The sequence below is a fragment of the Neophocaena asiaeorientalis genome, unplaced genomic scaffold, assembly GCF_003031525.2.
Source record: "Neophocaena asiaeorientalis asiaeorientalis breed wild unplaced genomic scaffold, Neophocaena_asiaeorientalis_V1.1 scaffold78, whole genome shotgun sequence".
NCBI classification, from domain to species: domain Eukaryota; kingdom Metazoa; phylum Chordata; class Mammalia; order Artiodactyla; family Phocoenidae; genus Neophocaena; species Neophocaena asiaeorientalis.
Window position 1 is genome coordinate 8,350,711 of NW_020175018.1, and position 13,815 is coordinate 8,364,525.

The 13,815-nt window shown below is 43.0% G+C and overlaps 1 protein-coding gene across 1 annotated transcript; it reads right to left on the bottom strand.

The window, feature by feature from the left end:
* Positions 1-277: 277 nt before the first annotated feature.
* On the bottom strand, positions 278-13,162 carry PDCL (phosducin like). Its single transcript, XM_024762641.1, has 4 exons — positions 12,571-13,162; positions 10,862-11,038; positions 4,750-4,931; positions 278-2,553 (listed from the first exon to the last, which is right to left on the bottom strand). The coding sequence occupies exons 2-4, from the start codon at positions 11,031-11,033 to the stop codon at positions 2,002-2,004; spliced, it is 906 nt and encodes a 301-aa protein (XP_024618409.1). The 5' UTR covers positions 11,034-11,038; positions 12,571-13,162; the 3' UTR covers positions 278-2,001.
* Positions 13,163-13,815: the final 653 nt, after the last annotated feature.

The following is a 13,815-nucleotide window of genomic DNA, read 5'->3' on the forward strand; positions in this document are numbered from 1 at the left end:
AATTTCTGCTCTTGAAAGGCGAAGTCTAGGTTCTGGGAGACCATAATATCAATATATTTTCATCTCCAATGAGAACCAGTAGATGGCTTGTAAAAGCTTTTAAAATGTTTCTGTCCATTACCCAATAATTCCTCTTCTAGAAATCTATACTAAGAGAATGATCCAAAATATAGCCCAAAATACAAAGTGTTTTAGCAAAAAGCTAGGAATCTAAATATCCAATATTAAGGGTCTGGTTAAATAAAGTATGGCATATCCAAGTGATGGAATATTATCAGGCTGTTAAAAATTATTTATTTAGAATTTTTATAACATGTCAAAGCATTTATGATATAATATTAAACAAAACACAGAACTAAATTCAAAAAGCTCTCAATGTATTAAAAATATTAAAAAAACTGGAAGAAAATAAAAACACTGACAACAGTTGTCTCTGCCTCTAATAATTTTCTATATACTTTCCACACACTTTCTACAATGAGTTTTTTTAAATTAAAAAACCATGCACTTTCTTTTTGTTGATTAACTACAAGAGATACTGTCATGACCCTTCTACAGTTAGTCAATTCCTAAATAGCCAGGAAAAGCAAAACTGAACTTTAAAGCTAACATTTAATTACAGATTACATTTTCCCTGGCCCTACACTGTACATATTTTAAAGTAAAAAACATAAGGGGAAAACTCAAAAGACAATCATTATTATAAACACACAGAAAGAAGACCAGAAAGATACCTGTAAAAATGATTTAACAGGGATTATTTTTGGTTGGTGGAATTACAAAGCTTTTCAATCTTTTTAGCTTAACAATTTTTGTTACATTTTCTACAATGAACATCAATTACTTTTGTAATAAAAAGTCTTTGCTGTTTTCAAGAGAACACCACCAAGCAAATTACAGCACACCTATACAACAGTATAAATAGCCACTTTAAAATGTTGTAAAAGAGTGTTTAATAACATGGAAAAACGTTTGCTATATTAGCCGACCATACTATAAAACAGTATGTTCAGAATGATCCCACTGTTTTGTTTAATAAGCAAACAAAATGTCTGTGTACACAAAGAAAACACCTTGGAAAAATATCCCAAAATATTAATAGTGTTTTACCCTAGGTGGCAGGATTATTCTAAGTTTCTTAGTTTTGCTTCTGTATTTTCTGTATTCTATTGAATATTAACTTTTCCAATATGCAAAAAAGTTTTAACAAAAGCTACATGAAACCAAAAAATTACCTTGTTAAATAAAAAAGAAACAGAGAAAAAGATGAGCAGGGGTATCTTAATTGAAAGATCTTCCTTTAAAAAGGCTTCCCAGCTCTATCTCAGCTCTAATTTTCAAGCCAAGCTGGTCTTTCAGCATCAAGAGGGCAGTCCATCTCGATCCTTCCTCTACTGTAGACTTAATAATGCTTGAGCAGGATATCGACTCTGGCAACAAAGGTCACCCCCCTCTTGATGGGGCAAACATACACGGCCTCGAACCTTTAAACAAGACCCTGGGAGAGAATACGGTCTAGGGGGAAAAAATTTAACTGCCTTCTAAGACTATGAGTCTGATTATAAGTAAATATAATTTACAATCATTTGATGAAGGAAATGTATTACTTATGTTGCAAATAACACACTAACTATAGAATTATATTCCCGGACCTGGCAGAGACCTCTGAGATCATCTGAAGACAATTTCCAGGACACTGTCTTCAGAATGCTATGTAAATACTGACTGGAAACAATAACAGAGATGTCATGCTAGAGAATCTTAAGTAAACAGTTCAAAAGCCTGGCTTCCTGTTTATACAATGTTAGGTCACTTTATGGATAGCCACAAGGTGATTCAGCATTCCGATTTGATAGAAGAATTTCTTGAGTTGACATATCATAAAAGGGACTACAAAGAACAGCAGAAAAGCCAGAAGACACAGAAAAGAACGAAAATAAACAAAAGGCCGAGTGTCTTCCAGCCCAAACAATGAGAAATTTATGCCACCAGCCCAGCCATTCAATCTATTTCCAAATCGCTATCCTCGCTGTGGCAGGTGGCTGAGTTACACACAGAGGTTACCAACAAGACTTCCTTTTCTGGAAGCAATCCAAACTCCTGGAGGAAAGCTTCAAGGTCCACCGCAAAGAAATCTTCCCCCAGCTGGTCAGTGACACGGACAAAGTTGCCAATCAGCTCGCCCCCCTTGTAGATGAGCAGGGCGGGAAGGGCGTTCCTGGTGAAGCGACTGCTGGCCCCGATCACTGAGCTCTTCACCCGGCAGAACTTGACGGCTGGGTACTCAGCGGCCAGGCAGATCATGCAACCGTTCATGGCTTCGGTCCCTGGGATGCCATCCTCGTAAATATGGACCATGATGAGGGTGCTCTTCTGCTCTTTGTCAATCATGTCCAGAAACCCTTCTCCACTGGGGATTTCAAAAACCTGCTTGAACTGGGGCCCCTGGTGGAGCTGCTGCCGCATCTCTTCCATCCTCTGCTTCCGGTACCGCTGCAGGAACTCCTCGTCGTCTTGGTCCTCGTTCATCATGGCAAAGTCCTTCAGAGTCATCTGCGGGAGGACCAGCAAGTGAGCGTAAGAAGCATAAACCCAACAGTGACATGGGTGACACAAGATGTATGAGGCGCCATGCTAATACTCTAGATGTGTTATACCTCACTGAAATCTTCTGATAACCCCATCGGGAAGGGACTTTTATTACCCTCACTTTACAAATGAGGTTCTGAGACTTGAGATTATCTGTATAAGTTCACATAGGTAGCAAGTATAAGACCAGGATTCAAACTAGATTTTTTAAAAAACCCAGGCTTTCAACTACTGTGTCATAGCGCCTCTCCATCCAGACAGGCAGCATCAGATAACATCACTTCGTGAGCTTTTGTCTTTTTGTCAGTCCTGACAATGGATTAATTATTTTATCCACTGTTTTGTTTTTGTTGAAAAGACAACAGGACATTAAGGAACCTGAACACTCATAATCCCTGCCCTGCACCACCCTCCTTGCCTCCCACGCCAAAACATACAGCCATACACATTCTAAAAATCTATTCTTCTTTTTATTACCAGTCACGTGCTAAAACCATTTCTGCTTTTATAACAGCAGCTGTGGGTGTACCAATTAAGCTATAGCCTGCTTTTGCCAATTAGCACTATTATATCATAAATTATTCCTCATGCTTCCAAACATGTTTTATAAAATTATGAATAATGTGGCCTATTTTGCTTAGCCACTCCCCTACTTCTGGCATTCAGGCAGTTGCCAGTTCTGTCTCATTGCAACAACCCAGCAGGACTGCCCCATGTGATCATGTGCTGTGTGGCTTTGTCTGGTCTCCACCGCAGCTCAAGGAAGCGCTGTGAGCCGTGGGCATGTTGTCCTGAAGCCAGCTTCCATTACAAAAGCATTCTCCCTCTCCTGCCCTGGTGTAGCAAGACGTCCCTGCTCCTGTGATGAAGCCCAGCTCTGCCTACCCTGGCACAGATGAGAGGGTGGCGGCTGGGAGGCCACACCAGATCAGGACACGTGTTGTTACTGCATCACAGCCAGAGCCATTCTTCTTCCCCTCTCACTGCTCCCCCACCAGAGCGGTTCTTTCTGACCTGTTATGGTCTTGCTTGAGTCTAATGCCCTGAAATCATCCTCCTGGTCAAGGCAAACTCCTCACTTAATCCTCTTGTCTGCTCCCCGACCCCGGCGGGTATTTCCAGCCAAGAGCTGCTTTGGGCCACAGCCAAATGACTTCAGGCACTTCTAGACATCCTTCCGTGGTCAGAGACAATGGTGGGGAATTAAAGGATCCTTTTGAAGAACCCTTTGGGAAGGTAAGAGAGAGTCAGGGACCTAGTTCCAAATATCTTCCACAGTGTCTGCCTGCTTCTACTGTATTGCTTCACTGAAATAAATTCTCATGAATAGGCTTCAGATGAAAGAGAACAACATCATGGAAAGAACAGGAAAATCTGGGTTAGAAGCCCAGTTCCTATTAGCATTTCTTAATTGCACTGCCCTGAACAAGTCCCCTCCCGCCTCTCAGCTTTGGTTTCACCATCTGTAAAATGGGGATAATATCTCCCAATCTCAGAGGTTTGTTTCTGGCTCAAGGTAAGACCTCGAGAAAGGACAGGAAACTCACATTTCCTGATCACTTTCAACCGGCCTGTGATGGGCACTGTATCGAGAGACTGACCTCATTTAACCAACGACAAACCAGAGTCAGAGTGGAAGAGACATCCCCACAGTTACTAGTGGCACAGCTGAGATTCAAACCCAGGTGTGGCCAAGCTATGACATGACTGCACTTTCTCCTGCACTGCACTGCTTCTTAGTATCTTTTTTAAAATTTATTTTATTTATTTATTTTTGGCTGCACTGAGTCTTCGTTGCTGCACAGCTTTCTCTAGTTGCAGTGAGTGAGGGCTACTCTTCACTGCGGTGCGCGGGCTTCTGATTGCGGTGGCTTCTCTTGTTATGGAACACAGGCTCTAGGCGTGAGGGCTTCAGCAGTTGTGGCACATGGGCTCAGTAGTTGTGGCGCACGGGCTTAGCTGCTCTGCGGCATGTGGGATCTTCCTGGACCAGGGCTCGAACCTGTGTCTCCTGCATTGGCAGGCGGATTCTTAACCACTGCGCCACCTGGGAAGCCCTGCACCGCTTCTTGGAGGCCAAATCAAACCCTTCCGCCTCTTGAATCACTAAGCCCAGCAGCCAGGGTAGCCTCTGAGAAAGGCCTGGGCGCTTCTAATTACCTTCCCACTGATCTTCTCCTGGAGGTCCTTCTGCTTCCGCTGCTCCTCCTCTTCGTCCACATGGGACCTGCAGCTCATGGACAGCTTCTTGATCAGCTTCTCCATCTCCCGGCACTGCTCCTCCCGCTGCTCCGTCTCCAGCTGTTTGAAGCGGCGCCAGTCATTGATCACGCCTTTTGGACCTGAGGTGGGGTGAATGTGGAGGTGACCAAGGATGAGCGAGGGATTATGGGCCAGCGCACATCTGTCTAAAGCTGGCTCCATCGACACCACAATGACACTCACACAGGGCAGCGTGGTCTACACGCAACCACGTCCAAGGCAGCCCAGTTTGCAAATTAAAGGGCCATGCGAAGGCCCAACATTAGGAGATGCGTGAAATAAATTCAGATTCATCTACTCAAAGGAAAACAAAGTGACTCTTAGAAAGAATGAGGCAGCTATATGTTCCCTGCCATGAAAAATGTCCAAACATATTAGGTCAAAAAAAAGCAAAATGCAGAACAGTATCATGGTATGATCCTTTAATTTTTAGAAAAAGGACTGCATGTCCATGTATAAATATTTACAGATATTTGTATATGTGCATGTACACTTGTATGTCCACAGAAAAATAGGTAAACTGTTAACAGTGGTTGTCTCTAGGCAGTGAGATCGAAGGGGACTGGTGAGAGAGAACTTTTACTTTTTTCTTACTATGTTTCCGTATTATCTGACTTTTTTTTTTTTTTTTTTGCAGTACGCGGGCTTCTCACTGTTATGGCCTCTCCCATTGCGGAGCACAGGCTCCGGACGTGCAGGCTTAGCGGCCAGGGCCCACGGGCCCAGCCGCTCCGCGGCATGTGGGATCCTCCCGGACCAGGGCATGAACCCGCGTCCCCTGCATCGGCAGGCGGACTCTCAACCACTGCACCACCAGTGAAGCCCTATCTGACTTTTTTAACAAGATTGTGGCAGGTTGTTCTGTTAGTCAAGCTACCCCCAAACCCCCCTGTCCCCATGCTATATAGCCCTGCCCCTTACCACATGACTTGCAATACCTCCTGTGGGATGAGAACATGTATCCCCAGCCCACTGATGTGGGGCTTGCCCATGTGACTTGCTGTGGCCAATGGATTCTGAGCAAAAACGCAATGAGTCACTACATGTTTCCAACAGCCCTCTCTTGCTCTCTATACTTGGTCATGAGAACAGCATGTCCCAGACAGGGGCTGCTCCTTGAGCCTAGTTCCTGGATGATAGGACATACAAAGCAGAAGCGGGGCAGCTGCTGACCCCAACAGGCAGCACGCAACATGACTGAGAAATAAACCTTTGTTGTCACAAGCCACTGAGACAAAAATATAAACATCTGTATAAAGAAAACTTTAAAATGCTGCCAAGAAACACTACAAAAGACCTGAATAAATGGAGCAACGCCATATTCCTGGCTAGGAAGATGCAACATCACAAGGGTACCAATTATCCCCAAATTAATCCATGTATTTAATGTGTTTCTGATGAAAATATGTGATTACACACATGTGCCTGCTCCTGAATTTGCGGTGGAAAAATAAGAAAGCAAAAGTTCAGAAAATAATAAGAAAGCAAAAGTTAAGGAAATAATAATAAAAATAGAAGGGTATTGTATGGGGGGGGACCAGACCTACCAGATACTAAAACATATTATAACACGATACTTAAAAACAGTGTGATATAGCACAGTAAAAGACAAATCAGTGGAAGAGACTACAAAGTATGGCTAAAGATGCAAATATAAGCAGAACTTCAGTATGTGATAAAACTGACATTTCAAAACAATGGAGAAAAGATGGTTTATTCAATAAATGGTGCTGAAACAACTGGGCAGCAATCCAAAAAAAATTAAGTTGGAGTCCTACCACATACCTTGCACGGAAACGAATTCCAGATAAATCATTGTGTTAAAAAAAAAAAAAATCATAAAAATACTAAAAAAAAAAAAAAAGGAATGGGACTTTTTTTTTATAATCCTGGAGTGAAGAAAGGCCTTTTACATAAGAAACAAAACTAAGAAAGTATAAAAGAATGCTTTCAAGCACATAACAATTAAAAAAACTTTCTGCCAGGATAAGAACAAAAGCCAAGAGTCAAACAATAAACTGGTAGAAATATTTGCAACTCAAACCACAGATTAATTTCCTTAATATATAGCTTCCTAAGAAGAAAAAGACCAACTACCCAATTTCAAAAATGAGCAAAGGATATGAATACAACCTTTAAAATTATGAAAAGAGGCTCAACATCACTCCTAAAAAGACAGAAAATAAAACTATGGTGAGTTGCCATTTGCCATCCATAAGGATGGCAAAGATCAAAAAGTCTGATAACATAGTAGAAGGTCACATATATGGGAAAATATCACACTCCTGCTTAAACTAGAAACCAACTCAACTGACAGCAATTTGGAAATAATAAAATGTAAAAGTGTAAATATGCCATTTCTCGGAATTTATACTACCAATATACTCATACCCACGATTTAGGTGATATCAAACACCTACCAATTTGAGAAGCTGGATTCAAACGCAGGCTAGTCTGTTGTAATCATCGGCATGTTGCTATGCATACATATTCATATTGTGCAGTGAAATGGCTAGAACCATGCACAGTGAAATGGTGACATTAGGTTATCTCTGGATGCGGGTCTGGAATTAGAAGTGATCACGACCCAACACCAGTCCCTCCCATCAGGAAACTTACACAAGCCTCTTAGATAGCCTCATGCACCAGAGGGCAGACAGCAGAAGCAAGAATAACTATAGTCCTGCCGCCTATGGAACAAAAATCCACATTCACAGAAAGACAGACAAGATGAAAAGGCAGAGGGCTATGTACCAGATGAAGGATCAAGATAAAACCCCAGAAAAATAACTAAATGAAGTGGAGATAGGCAACCTTCCAGAAAAAACATTCAGAATAATGATAGTGAAGGTGATGCAGGACCTCGGAAAAACAATGGAGGCAAAGATCGAGAAAATGCAAGAAATGTTTAACAAAGACCTAGAAGAGGGCTTCCCTGGACAGAAGAACAGATAAGTGACCTGGAAGATAGAATGGTAATTCACTGCTCTAAAAATGAATTACAGGGAAAAAAATGTAACAAACACATGGAGGCTAAACAATACATTATTAAATAACCAAGACATCATTGAAGAAATAAAAGAGGAAATCAAAAAATACCTACAGACAAATGACAATGAAAACACGATGATCCAAACCCTATGGGATGCAGCAAAAGCTGTTCTAAGAGGGAAGTATTCCAAAAACGTACAGAGGAAGGAACACTCCCAAACTCATTCTATTAGGCCACCATCACCCTGATACCAAAATGAGACAAAGATACTACAAAAAAAGAAAATTACAGACCCATATGACTGATGAATATAGACGCAAAAATCCTCAACAAAATACTAGCAAACAGAATCCAACAACACATTCAAAGGATCATACACCATGATCAAGTGGGATTTATCCAGGGATGCAAGGATTCTTCAATATATGCAAATCAATCAATGTGATACACCTTATTAACAAACTGAAGGAAAAAAACCATATGATCGGGCTTCCCTGGTGGCGCAGTGGTTGAGAGTCCACCTGCCGATGTAAGGGACGCGGGTTCGAGCCCCGGTCCGGGAAGATCCCACATGCCGCGGAGCGGCTGGGCCCGTGAGCCATGGCCGCTGACCTTGCGCGTCTGGAGACTGTGCTCCGCAACGGGAGAGGCCACAACAGTGAGAGGCCCGCGTACTGCAAAAAAACGAACAAAAAAAACAAACCATATGACCATCTCAATAGATGCAGAAAAAGCTTTTGACAAAATTCAACACCCATTTATGATAAAAACTCTCCAGAAAGTGGGCATAGAGGGAACCTACCTCAACATAATAAAGGCCATATATGACAAACCCACAGCAAACATCATTATCAACAGTGAAAAACTGAAAACATTTCCTCTAAAATCAGGAACAAGACAAGGATGTCTACTCTCACCACTATTATTCAACATAGTTTTGGAAGTCCTAGCCACGGCAGTCAGAGAAGAAAAAGAAATAAAGGAATACAAATTGGAAAAGAAGAAGTAAAACTGTCACTGTTTGAAGATGACATGCTACTATACGTAGAGAATTCTCAAAATTCCACCAGGAAACTACTAGAGCTAATCAATGAATTTAGTGAAGTTGCAGGATATAAAATTAATGCACAGAAATCTCTTGCATTCCTATACACTAATGATGAAAAATCTGAAAGAGAAATTAAGGAAACACTCCCATTTACCATTGCAACAAAAAGAATAAAATACCTAGGAATAAACCTACCTAGGGAGACAAAAGACCTGTATGTAGAAAACTATAAGACACTGATGAAAGAAATTAAAGATGATACCAACAGATGGAGAGATATACCATGTTGTTGGACTGGAAGAATCAATATTGTGAAAATGACTATACTACCCAAAGGAATCTACAGATTCAATGCAATCCCAATCAAATTACCAATGGCAGTTTTTACGGAACTAGAACAAAAAATCTTAAAATTTGTATAGAGACACAAAAGCCCCGAATAGCCAAAGCAGTCTTGAAGGAAAAAAACAGACCTGGAAGAATCAGGCTCCCTGACTTCAGACTATATACTACAAAGCTATAGTAATCAAGACAATATGGTACTGGCACAAAAACAGAAACATAGATCAATGGAACAAGATAGAAAGCCCAGAGACGAACCAAAGCACCTATGGTCAACTAATCTATGACAAAGGAGGCAAGGAATAATGAAACTTCAAAGGTTTTGCACAGCAAAGGAAACTATAAACAAGACATAAAGAGAACCATCAGAATGGGAGAAAGCATTTGCAAATGAATCAACAGACAAAGGACTAATCTCCAAAATATATAAACAGCTCATGCAGCTCAATATTAAAGAAACAAACAACCCAATCCAAAAATGGGCAGAAGACCTAAATAGACATTTCTCCAAAGAAGACATATGGATGGCCAAGAAGCACATGAAAAGCTGCTCAACATCATTAATTTTTAGAGAAATGCAAATCAAAACTACAATGAGGTACCACCTTACACCAGTTAGAATGGGCATCATCAGAAAATCTACAAACAACAAATGCTGGAGAGGGTGTGGAAAAAAGGGAACCCTCCTGTACTGTTGGTGGGAATGTAAATTGATACAGCCATATGGAGAACAGTATGGAGGTTCCTTAAAAAACTAAAAATAGAATTACCGTATGATCCAGCAATCCCACTACTGGGCATATACCCAGAGAAAACCATAATTCAAAAAGACACATGCACCCCAGTGTTCATTGCAGCACTATTTACAATAGCCAGGTCATGGAAGCAACCTTAATGCCCATCGACAGACGAATGGATAAAGAAGATGTGGTACATATATACAATGGAATATTACTCAGCCATAAATAGGAACGAAATTGGGTCATTTGTGGAGACGTGGATGGATCTAGAGATTGTCATACAGAGTGAAGTTAGTCAGAAAGAGAAAAACAAATATCGCATATTAACGCATGTATGTGGAACCTAGAAAAATGGTACAGATGAACTGGTTTGCAGGGCAGAAGTTGAGACACAGATGTAGAGAACAAATGTATGGACACCAGGGGGGAAAGCCCCGGGGGATGGGGATGGTGGTGTGATGAATTGGGCGATTGGGATTGACATGCATACACTGATGTGTATAAAATTAATGACTAATAAGAACCTACTGTATTAAAAAGTAAATAGGGCTTCCCTGGTGGCGCAGTGGTTGGGAGTTCGCCTGCCAATGCAGGGGACACGGGTTCGTGCCCCGGTCCAGGAGGATCCCACATGCTGTGGAGCGGCTGGGCCCGTGAGCCACGGCCGCTGAGCCTGCGCGTCTGGAGCCTGTGCTCCGCAACGGGAGAGGCCACAGCAGTGAGAGGCCCGTGTACCGCTAATAAAAAAAAAAAAAAAGTAAATAAAATAAAATTTAAAAATTAAAAAAAAAAGATTAGTTTGAAAGAAAAGAAGTGATCACAAGACTTCTGATACATATTTAATGGACATTTTTTAAACCTGTTCCCAGAGCACAGGATTTCCAGTACCTGTGTTAACTGAGATGCCTTCGCCTGCCAACTCAGCATCTGCAGGCATGGAACTGCCGGCCAGGGCACCCCTGCCTCTGTCCTTGTCCTCGTGGTCGCTGTCCTCATCCTCGCTGCTGCTGTAGTAGTACTGCAACTTCTCCCCCAGTAACTTATCATCCAGGGTCGTCATGGTGCCTGGGAGAGGGCGACATAGCAGGCTCTTTGCTGGCTTGAATCAGACAGACATGAATCTGAAGAGTTAGGGATCACCTGTGCTCAGATCCTATTATGCACAGGACCGTAAGAGTGACTGTTTTCATAAGCAGGATCTCAGCAAATCCATACCATGACCATGCATGATAGGGTTTATCATGTTCTTTCTGTAGAAGGTAAAATTGAGGCTCAGATAAAATTTCTCTGCCAACCTTTACAGCAAATGGCGGAGCTGGGCTCAGACCCCAGGGATTCCTGACTCCAAGAGACTGAAGGTGTGAGTCACTGTCTTCTGAATAGTATACACTGAAGTAGGGTGGTGGCTTGGAGGAAACTACTGACTGACTGAACGTCTTATCTACACATACTCTTTGGTTTACCTACCAAGTAAGACTGCTGGCAATTGAAAAATTGGTAAGAATCCTCATGAGAAACTCCAAAAAGCAGCATCAAGAATGGGATGCTGACTCACTGTTTGCCTAAGCCAATCATTCATCTGTCTCTTGCCTTCCACCTCCCAATCAGCACAGCGACGGTTAGGATGGATGGGCTCTGAAGTCCTAATAACTTTGGTTAAAAGACGGGCCCATGACAAGATTTTAATCACTCCCCAGTGTTTAAAGGACAATGGTTAGAGCCAAGCTTCTGCATCAGAAGAAGCCTGGTACATTCTGGGAGAAAGGTACAGCTTAGTCCCTGCCAGGCCTGCTTGCAGATCGCACAAGGAGGGGTTGTAACTCCAGCACCCCTTCCTTTAAGCATCCAAATACCATGCATCTTTGATTAAAGGCATCCCCGAGCCTGTTAGACTCCATTACAAAGTGACTCTCCCACCGGGCGGGGAGGTCTTGCAAACAGAGACCTCCAATGCCCAGCACGAGGCCTCTATACAATCTGTCAATCTGAATCAGTGGGGGAATCCGGTGACCCGGGCAGTCAGATGAGGAGAGGGGTACGTAAGAGGCAGGATTGAGAAAAAGGCGCAGGTACACGGCCGGGCGCAGGGAGGTGGAGAGAAATAGGGGGACTAAACCTAACGTAAAGAGGCAGAGGGACCAAGGCGGTAAAGGTGGGAAGAAAGAGACGAGGAGGAATGTGTGCTCGGTGAGGGCGGGGCCGCTGAGGAGGCGGCAAGCGCAGGGCCAGCGGAGGGGCTGGTGGGAGGCGGGGCCTTTTGGGGGAGGAGTCGAGGGCGGGGCCAGCGGGAGAGCTGGCGGAGGGGAGGCCAGCGGGAGGAGGCGGGGCCTTTCGGGGGAGGGGGCGGGGGATGAGGGTCGAGGGCGGGGCCAGCGGAAGCGCGGCGGAGGGGCGCGGAAGCTCTATGGGAGCCCGAGGGAGGTGGGGCCTGCGGAGACTGGGCAGAGAAGTTGCGGAGAGCGTGGGGGGTTCGAGGGGGCGCACCGACAAGACCGTCTCACCCAGGCTCGCCGACCACCCGTATTCCACCACCTCCCACCGGTATTCCATACCCGCCGCTTCTTCCCGGCTGACCTCAGTGCAGCTACCCGGCCTACCTCAGTCTGGATCCCTTCAGGCTGGCACTTCGGAAGGAAGGGAGCGCTCGGCTGGAGAAAGAGAAATGGGTCGGCGCCTTGAGCACTAAGAGAAAAGCCGCCTGAGTCCCGACTGCGCGGACCAATGAGGCGGCCTTCCTGCGTCAGCGCGGATACACGCTGCCCAATTAGAGGAAGCGTATCCTGGCGGCCAAGGGAGAAGCTACGGGTCCTACATGGGGACAAACATCTTGACAATAATAATACGCTTCTATTTTTATTTTTGTTTTAATTTGAACGAAAGGCCACACTAGATATGCCCAGCTTTGAGCAGTAAGAACAATTTCGTTACCTTTGAAGTTTCCGAAAACATTCCACATGTTTTTTTTTATTGATTCTTAATCACATCACGTCTATTAAGACAGAAGACAGACTCGGACATTAATTTGCCCAAGAACACATAGCCCTTTTGGATTAAAAAAAGAAGGAAAAAAAAAAAAAAAGCCAAGTCCAGGACAACTAAACGCAAAGTGAAATCCTGGATTGGACCCTGGAACAGAAAAAGGACGTGAATGGCACAACTGACGAAATTTGAACAAGGTGTATCAAGTAATAATATTATTGTATCAATAGTTTTGATAATTGTACTACGGTTATGTAAGATGTTAATTTTAGGGGATTCTGGGTGAAGAACATAGGGGTACTCTATACTATTTTTGCAACTTTTTGTAAACCTAATTTCACATTCTGAGCCCTTATTGAGATGTCCAGTACACAACACGAAGTAGCTCATGGAAAGCTTTGTGTAAATTGAATCATTCGAAATATACTAAAACAATACACCCTTTAAAATAGGTAAGTTTTATTTCCCTAAAGTTTGAGAGATTCTGAATTTGTGGTTCTACACCACCTGCAATTGTCTGCAAATTTGTATATGTGCATATTTTTCTGAGAAGCTGATTGTTCAGGCTACCAAGAGTCAGAACCCCCATCCTCAAAGTTAAGAACAATTCATATAAATAGATCCTACGGTAACTTTTTATATTTTTTGTTTGCATAATGAATAATCAGATTTGTGAGAACAGCCAACTTGAATATGCTTGTGATCTGCTGTTAAGTGACAAGCCAGGACCCAGCAACAGTGCCTCTGTGTAGGAGAGTCCCCCTAAATATTTGTTAAATGAATACTAGATGAATGCTTTGCTTTTTTGTTTCTACTCACATCTCCCTGAAGCAGGGTCTTCTTCATGCATGGTGCTCCTTTTC

Excerpts from the sequence above, each read along its gene's own strand:
- PDCL (XM_024762641.1), bottom strand. The coding sequence starts at position 11,033 with ATGACGACCCTGGATGATAAGTTACTGGGGGAGAAGTTGCAGTACTAC. Across the intron at positions 4,932-10,861 it reads AGGCATCTCAGTTAACACAG|GTCCAAAAGGCGTGATCAAT; the intron begins GTACTGGAAATC and ends ACCCCACCTCAG. Across the intron at positions 2,554-4,749 it reads AGGAGAAGATCAGTGGGAAG|ATGACTCTGAAGGACTTTGC; the intron begins GTAATTAGAAGC and ends GTCCTCCCGCAG.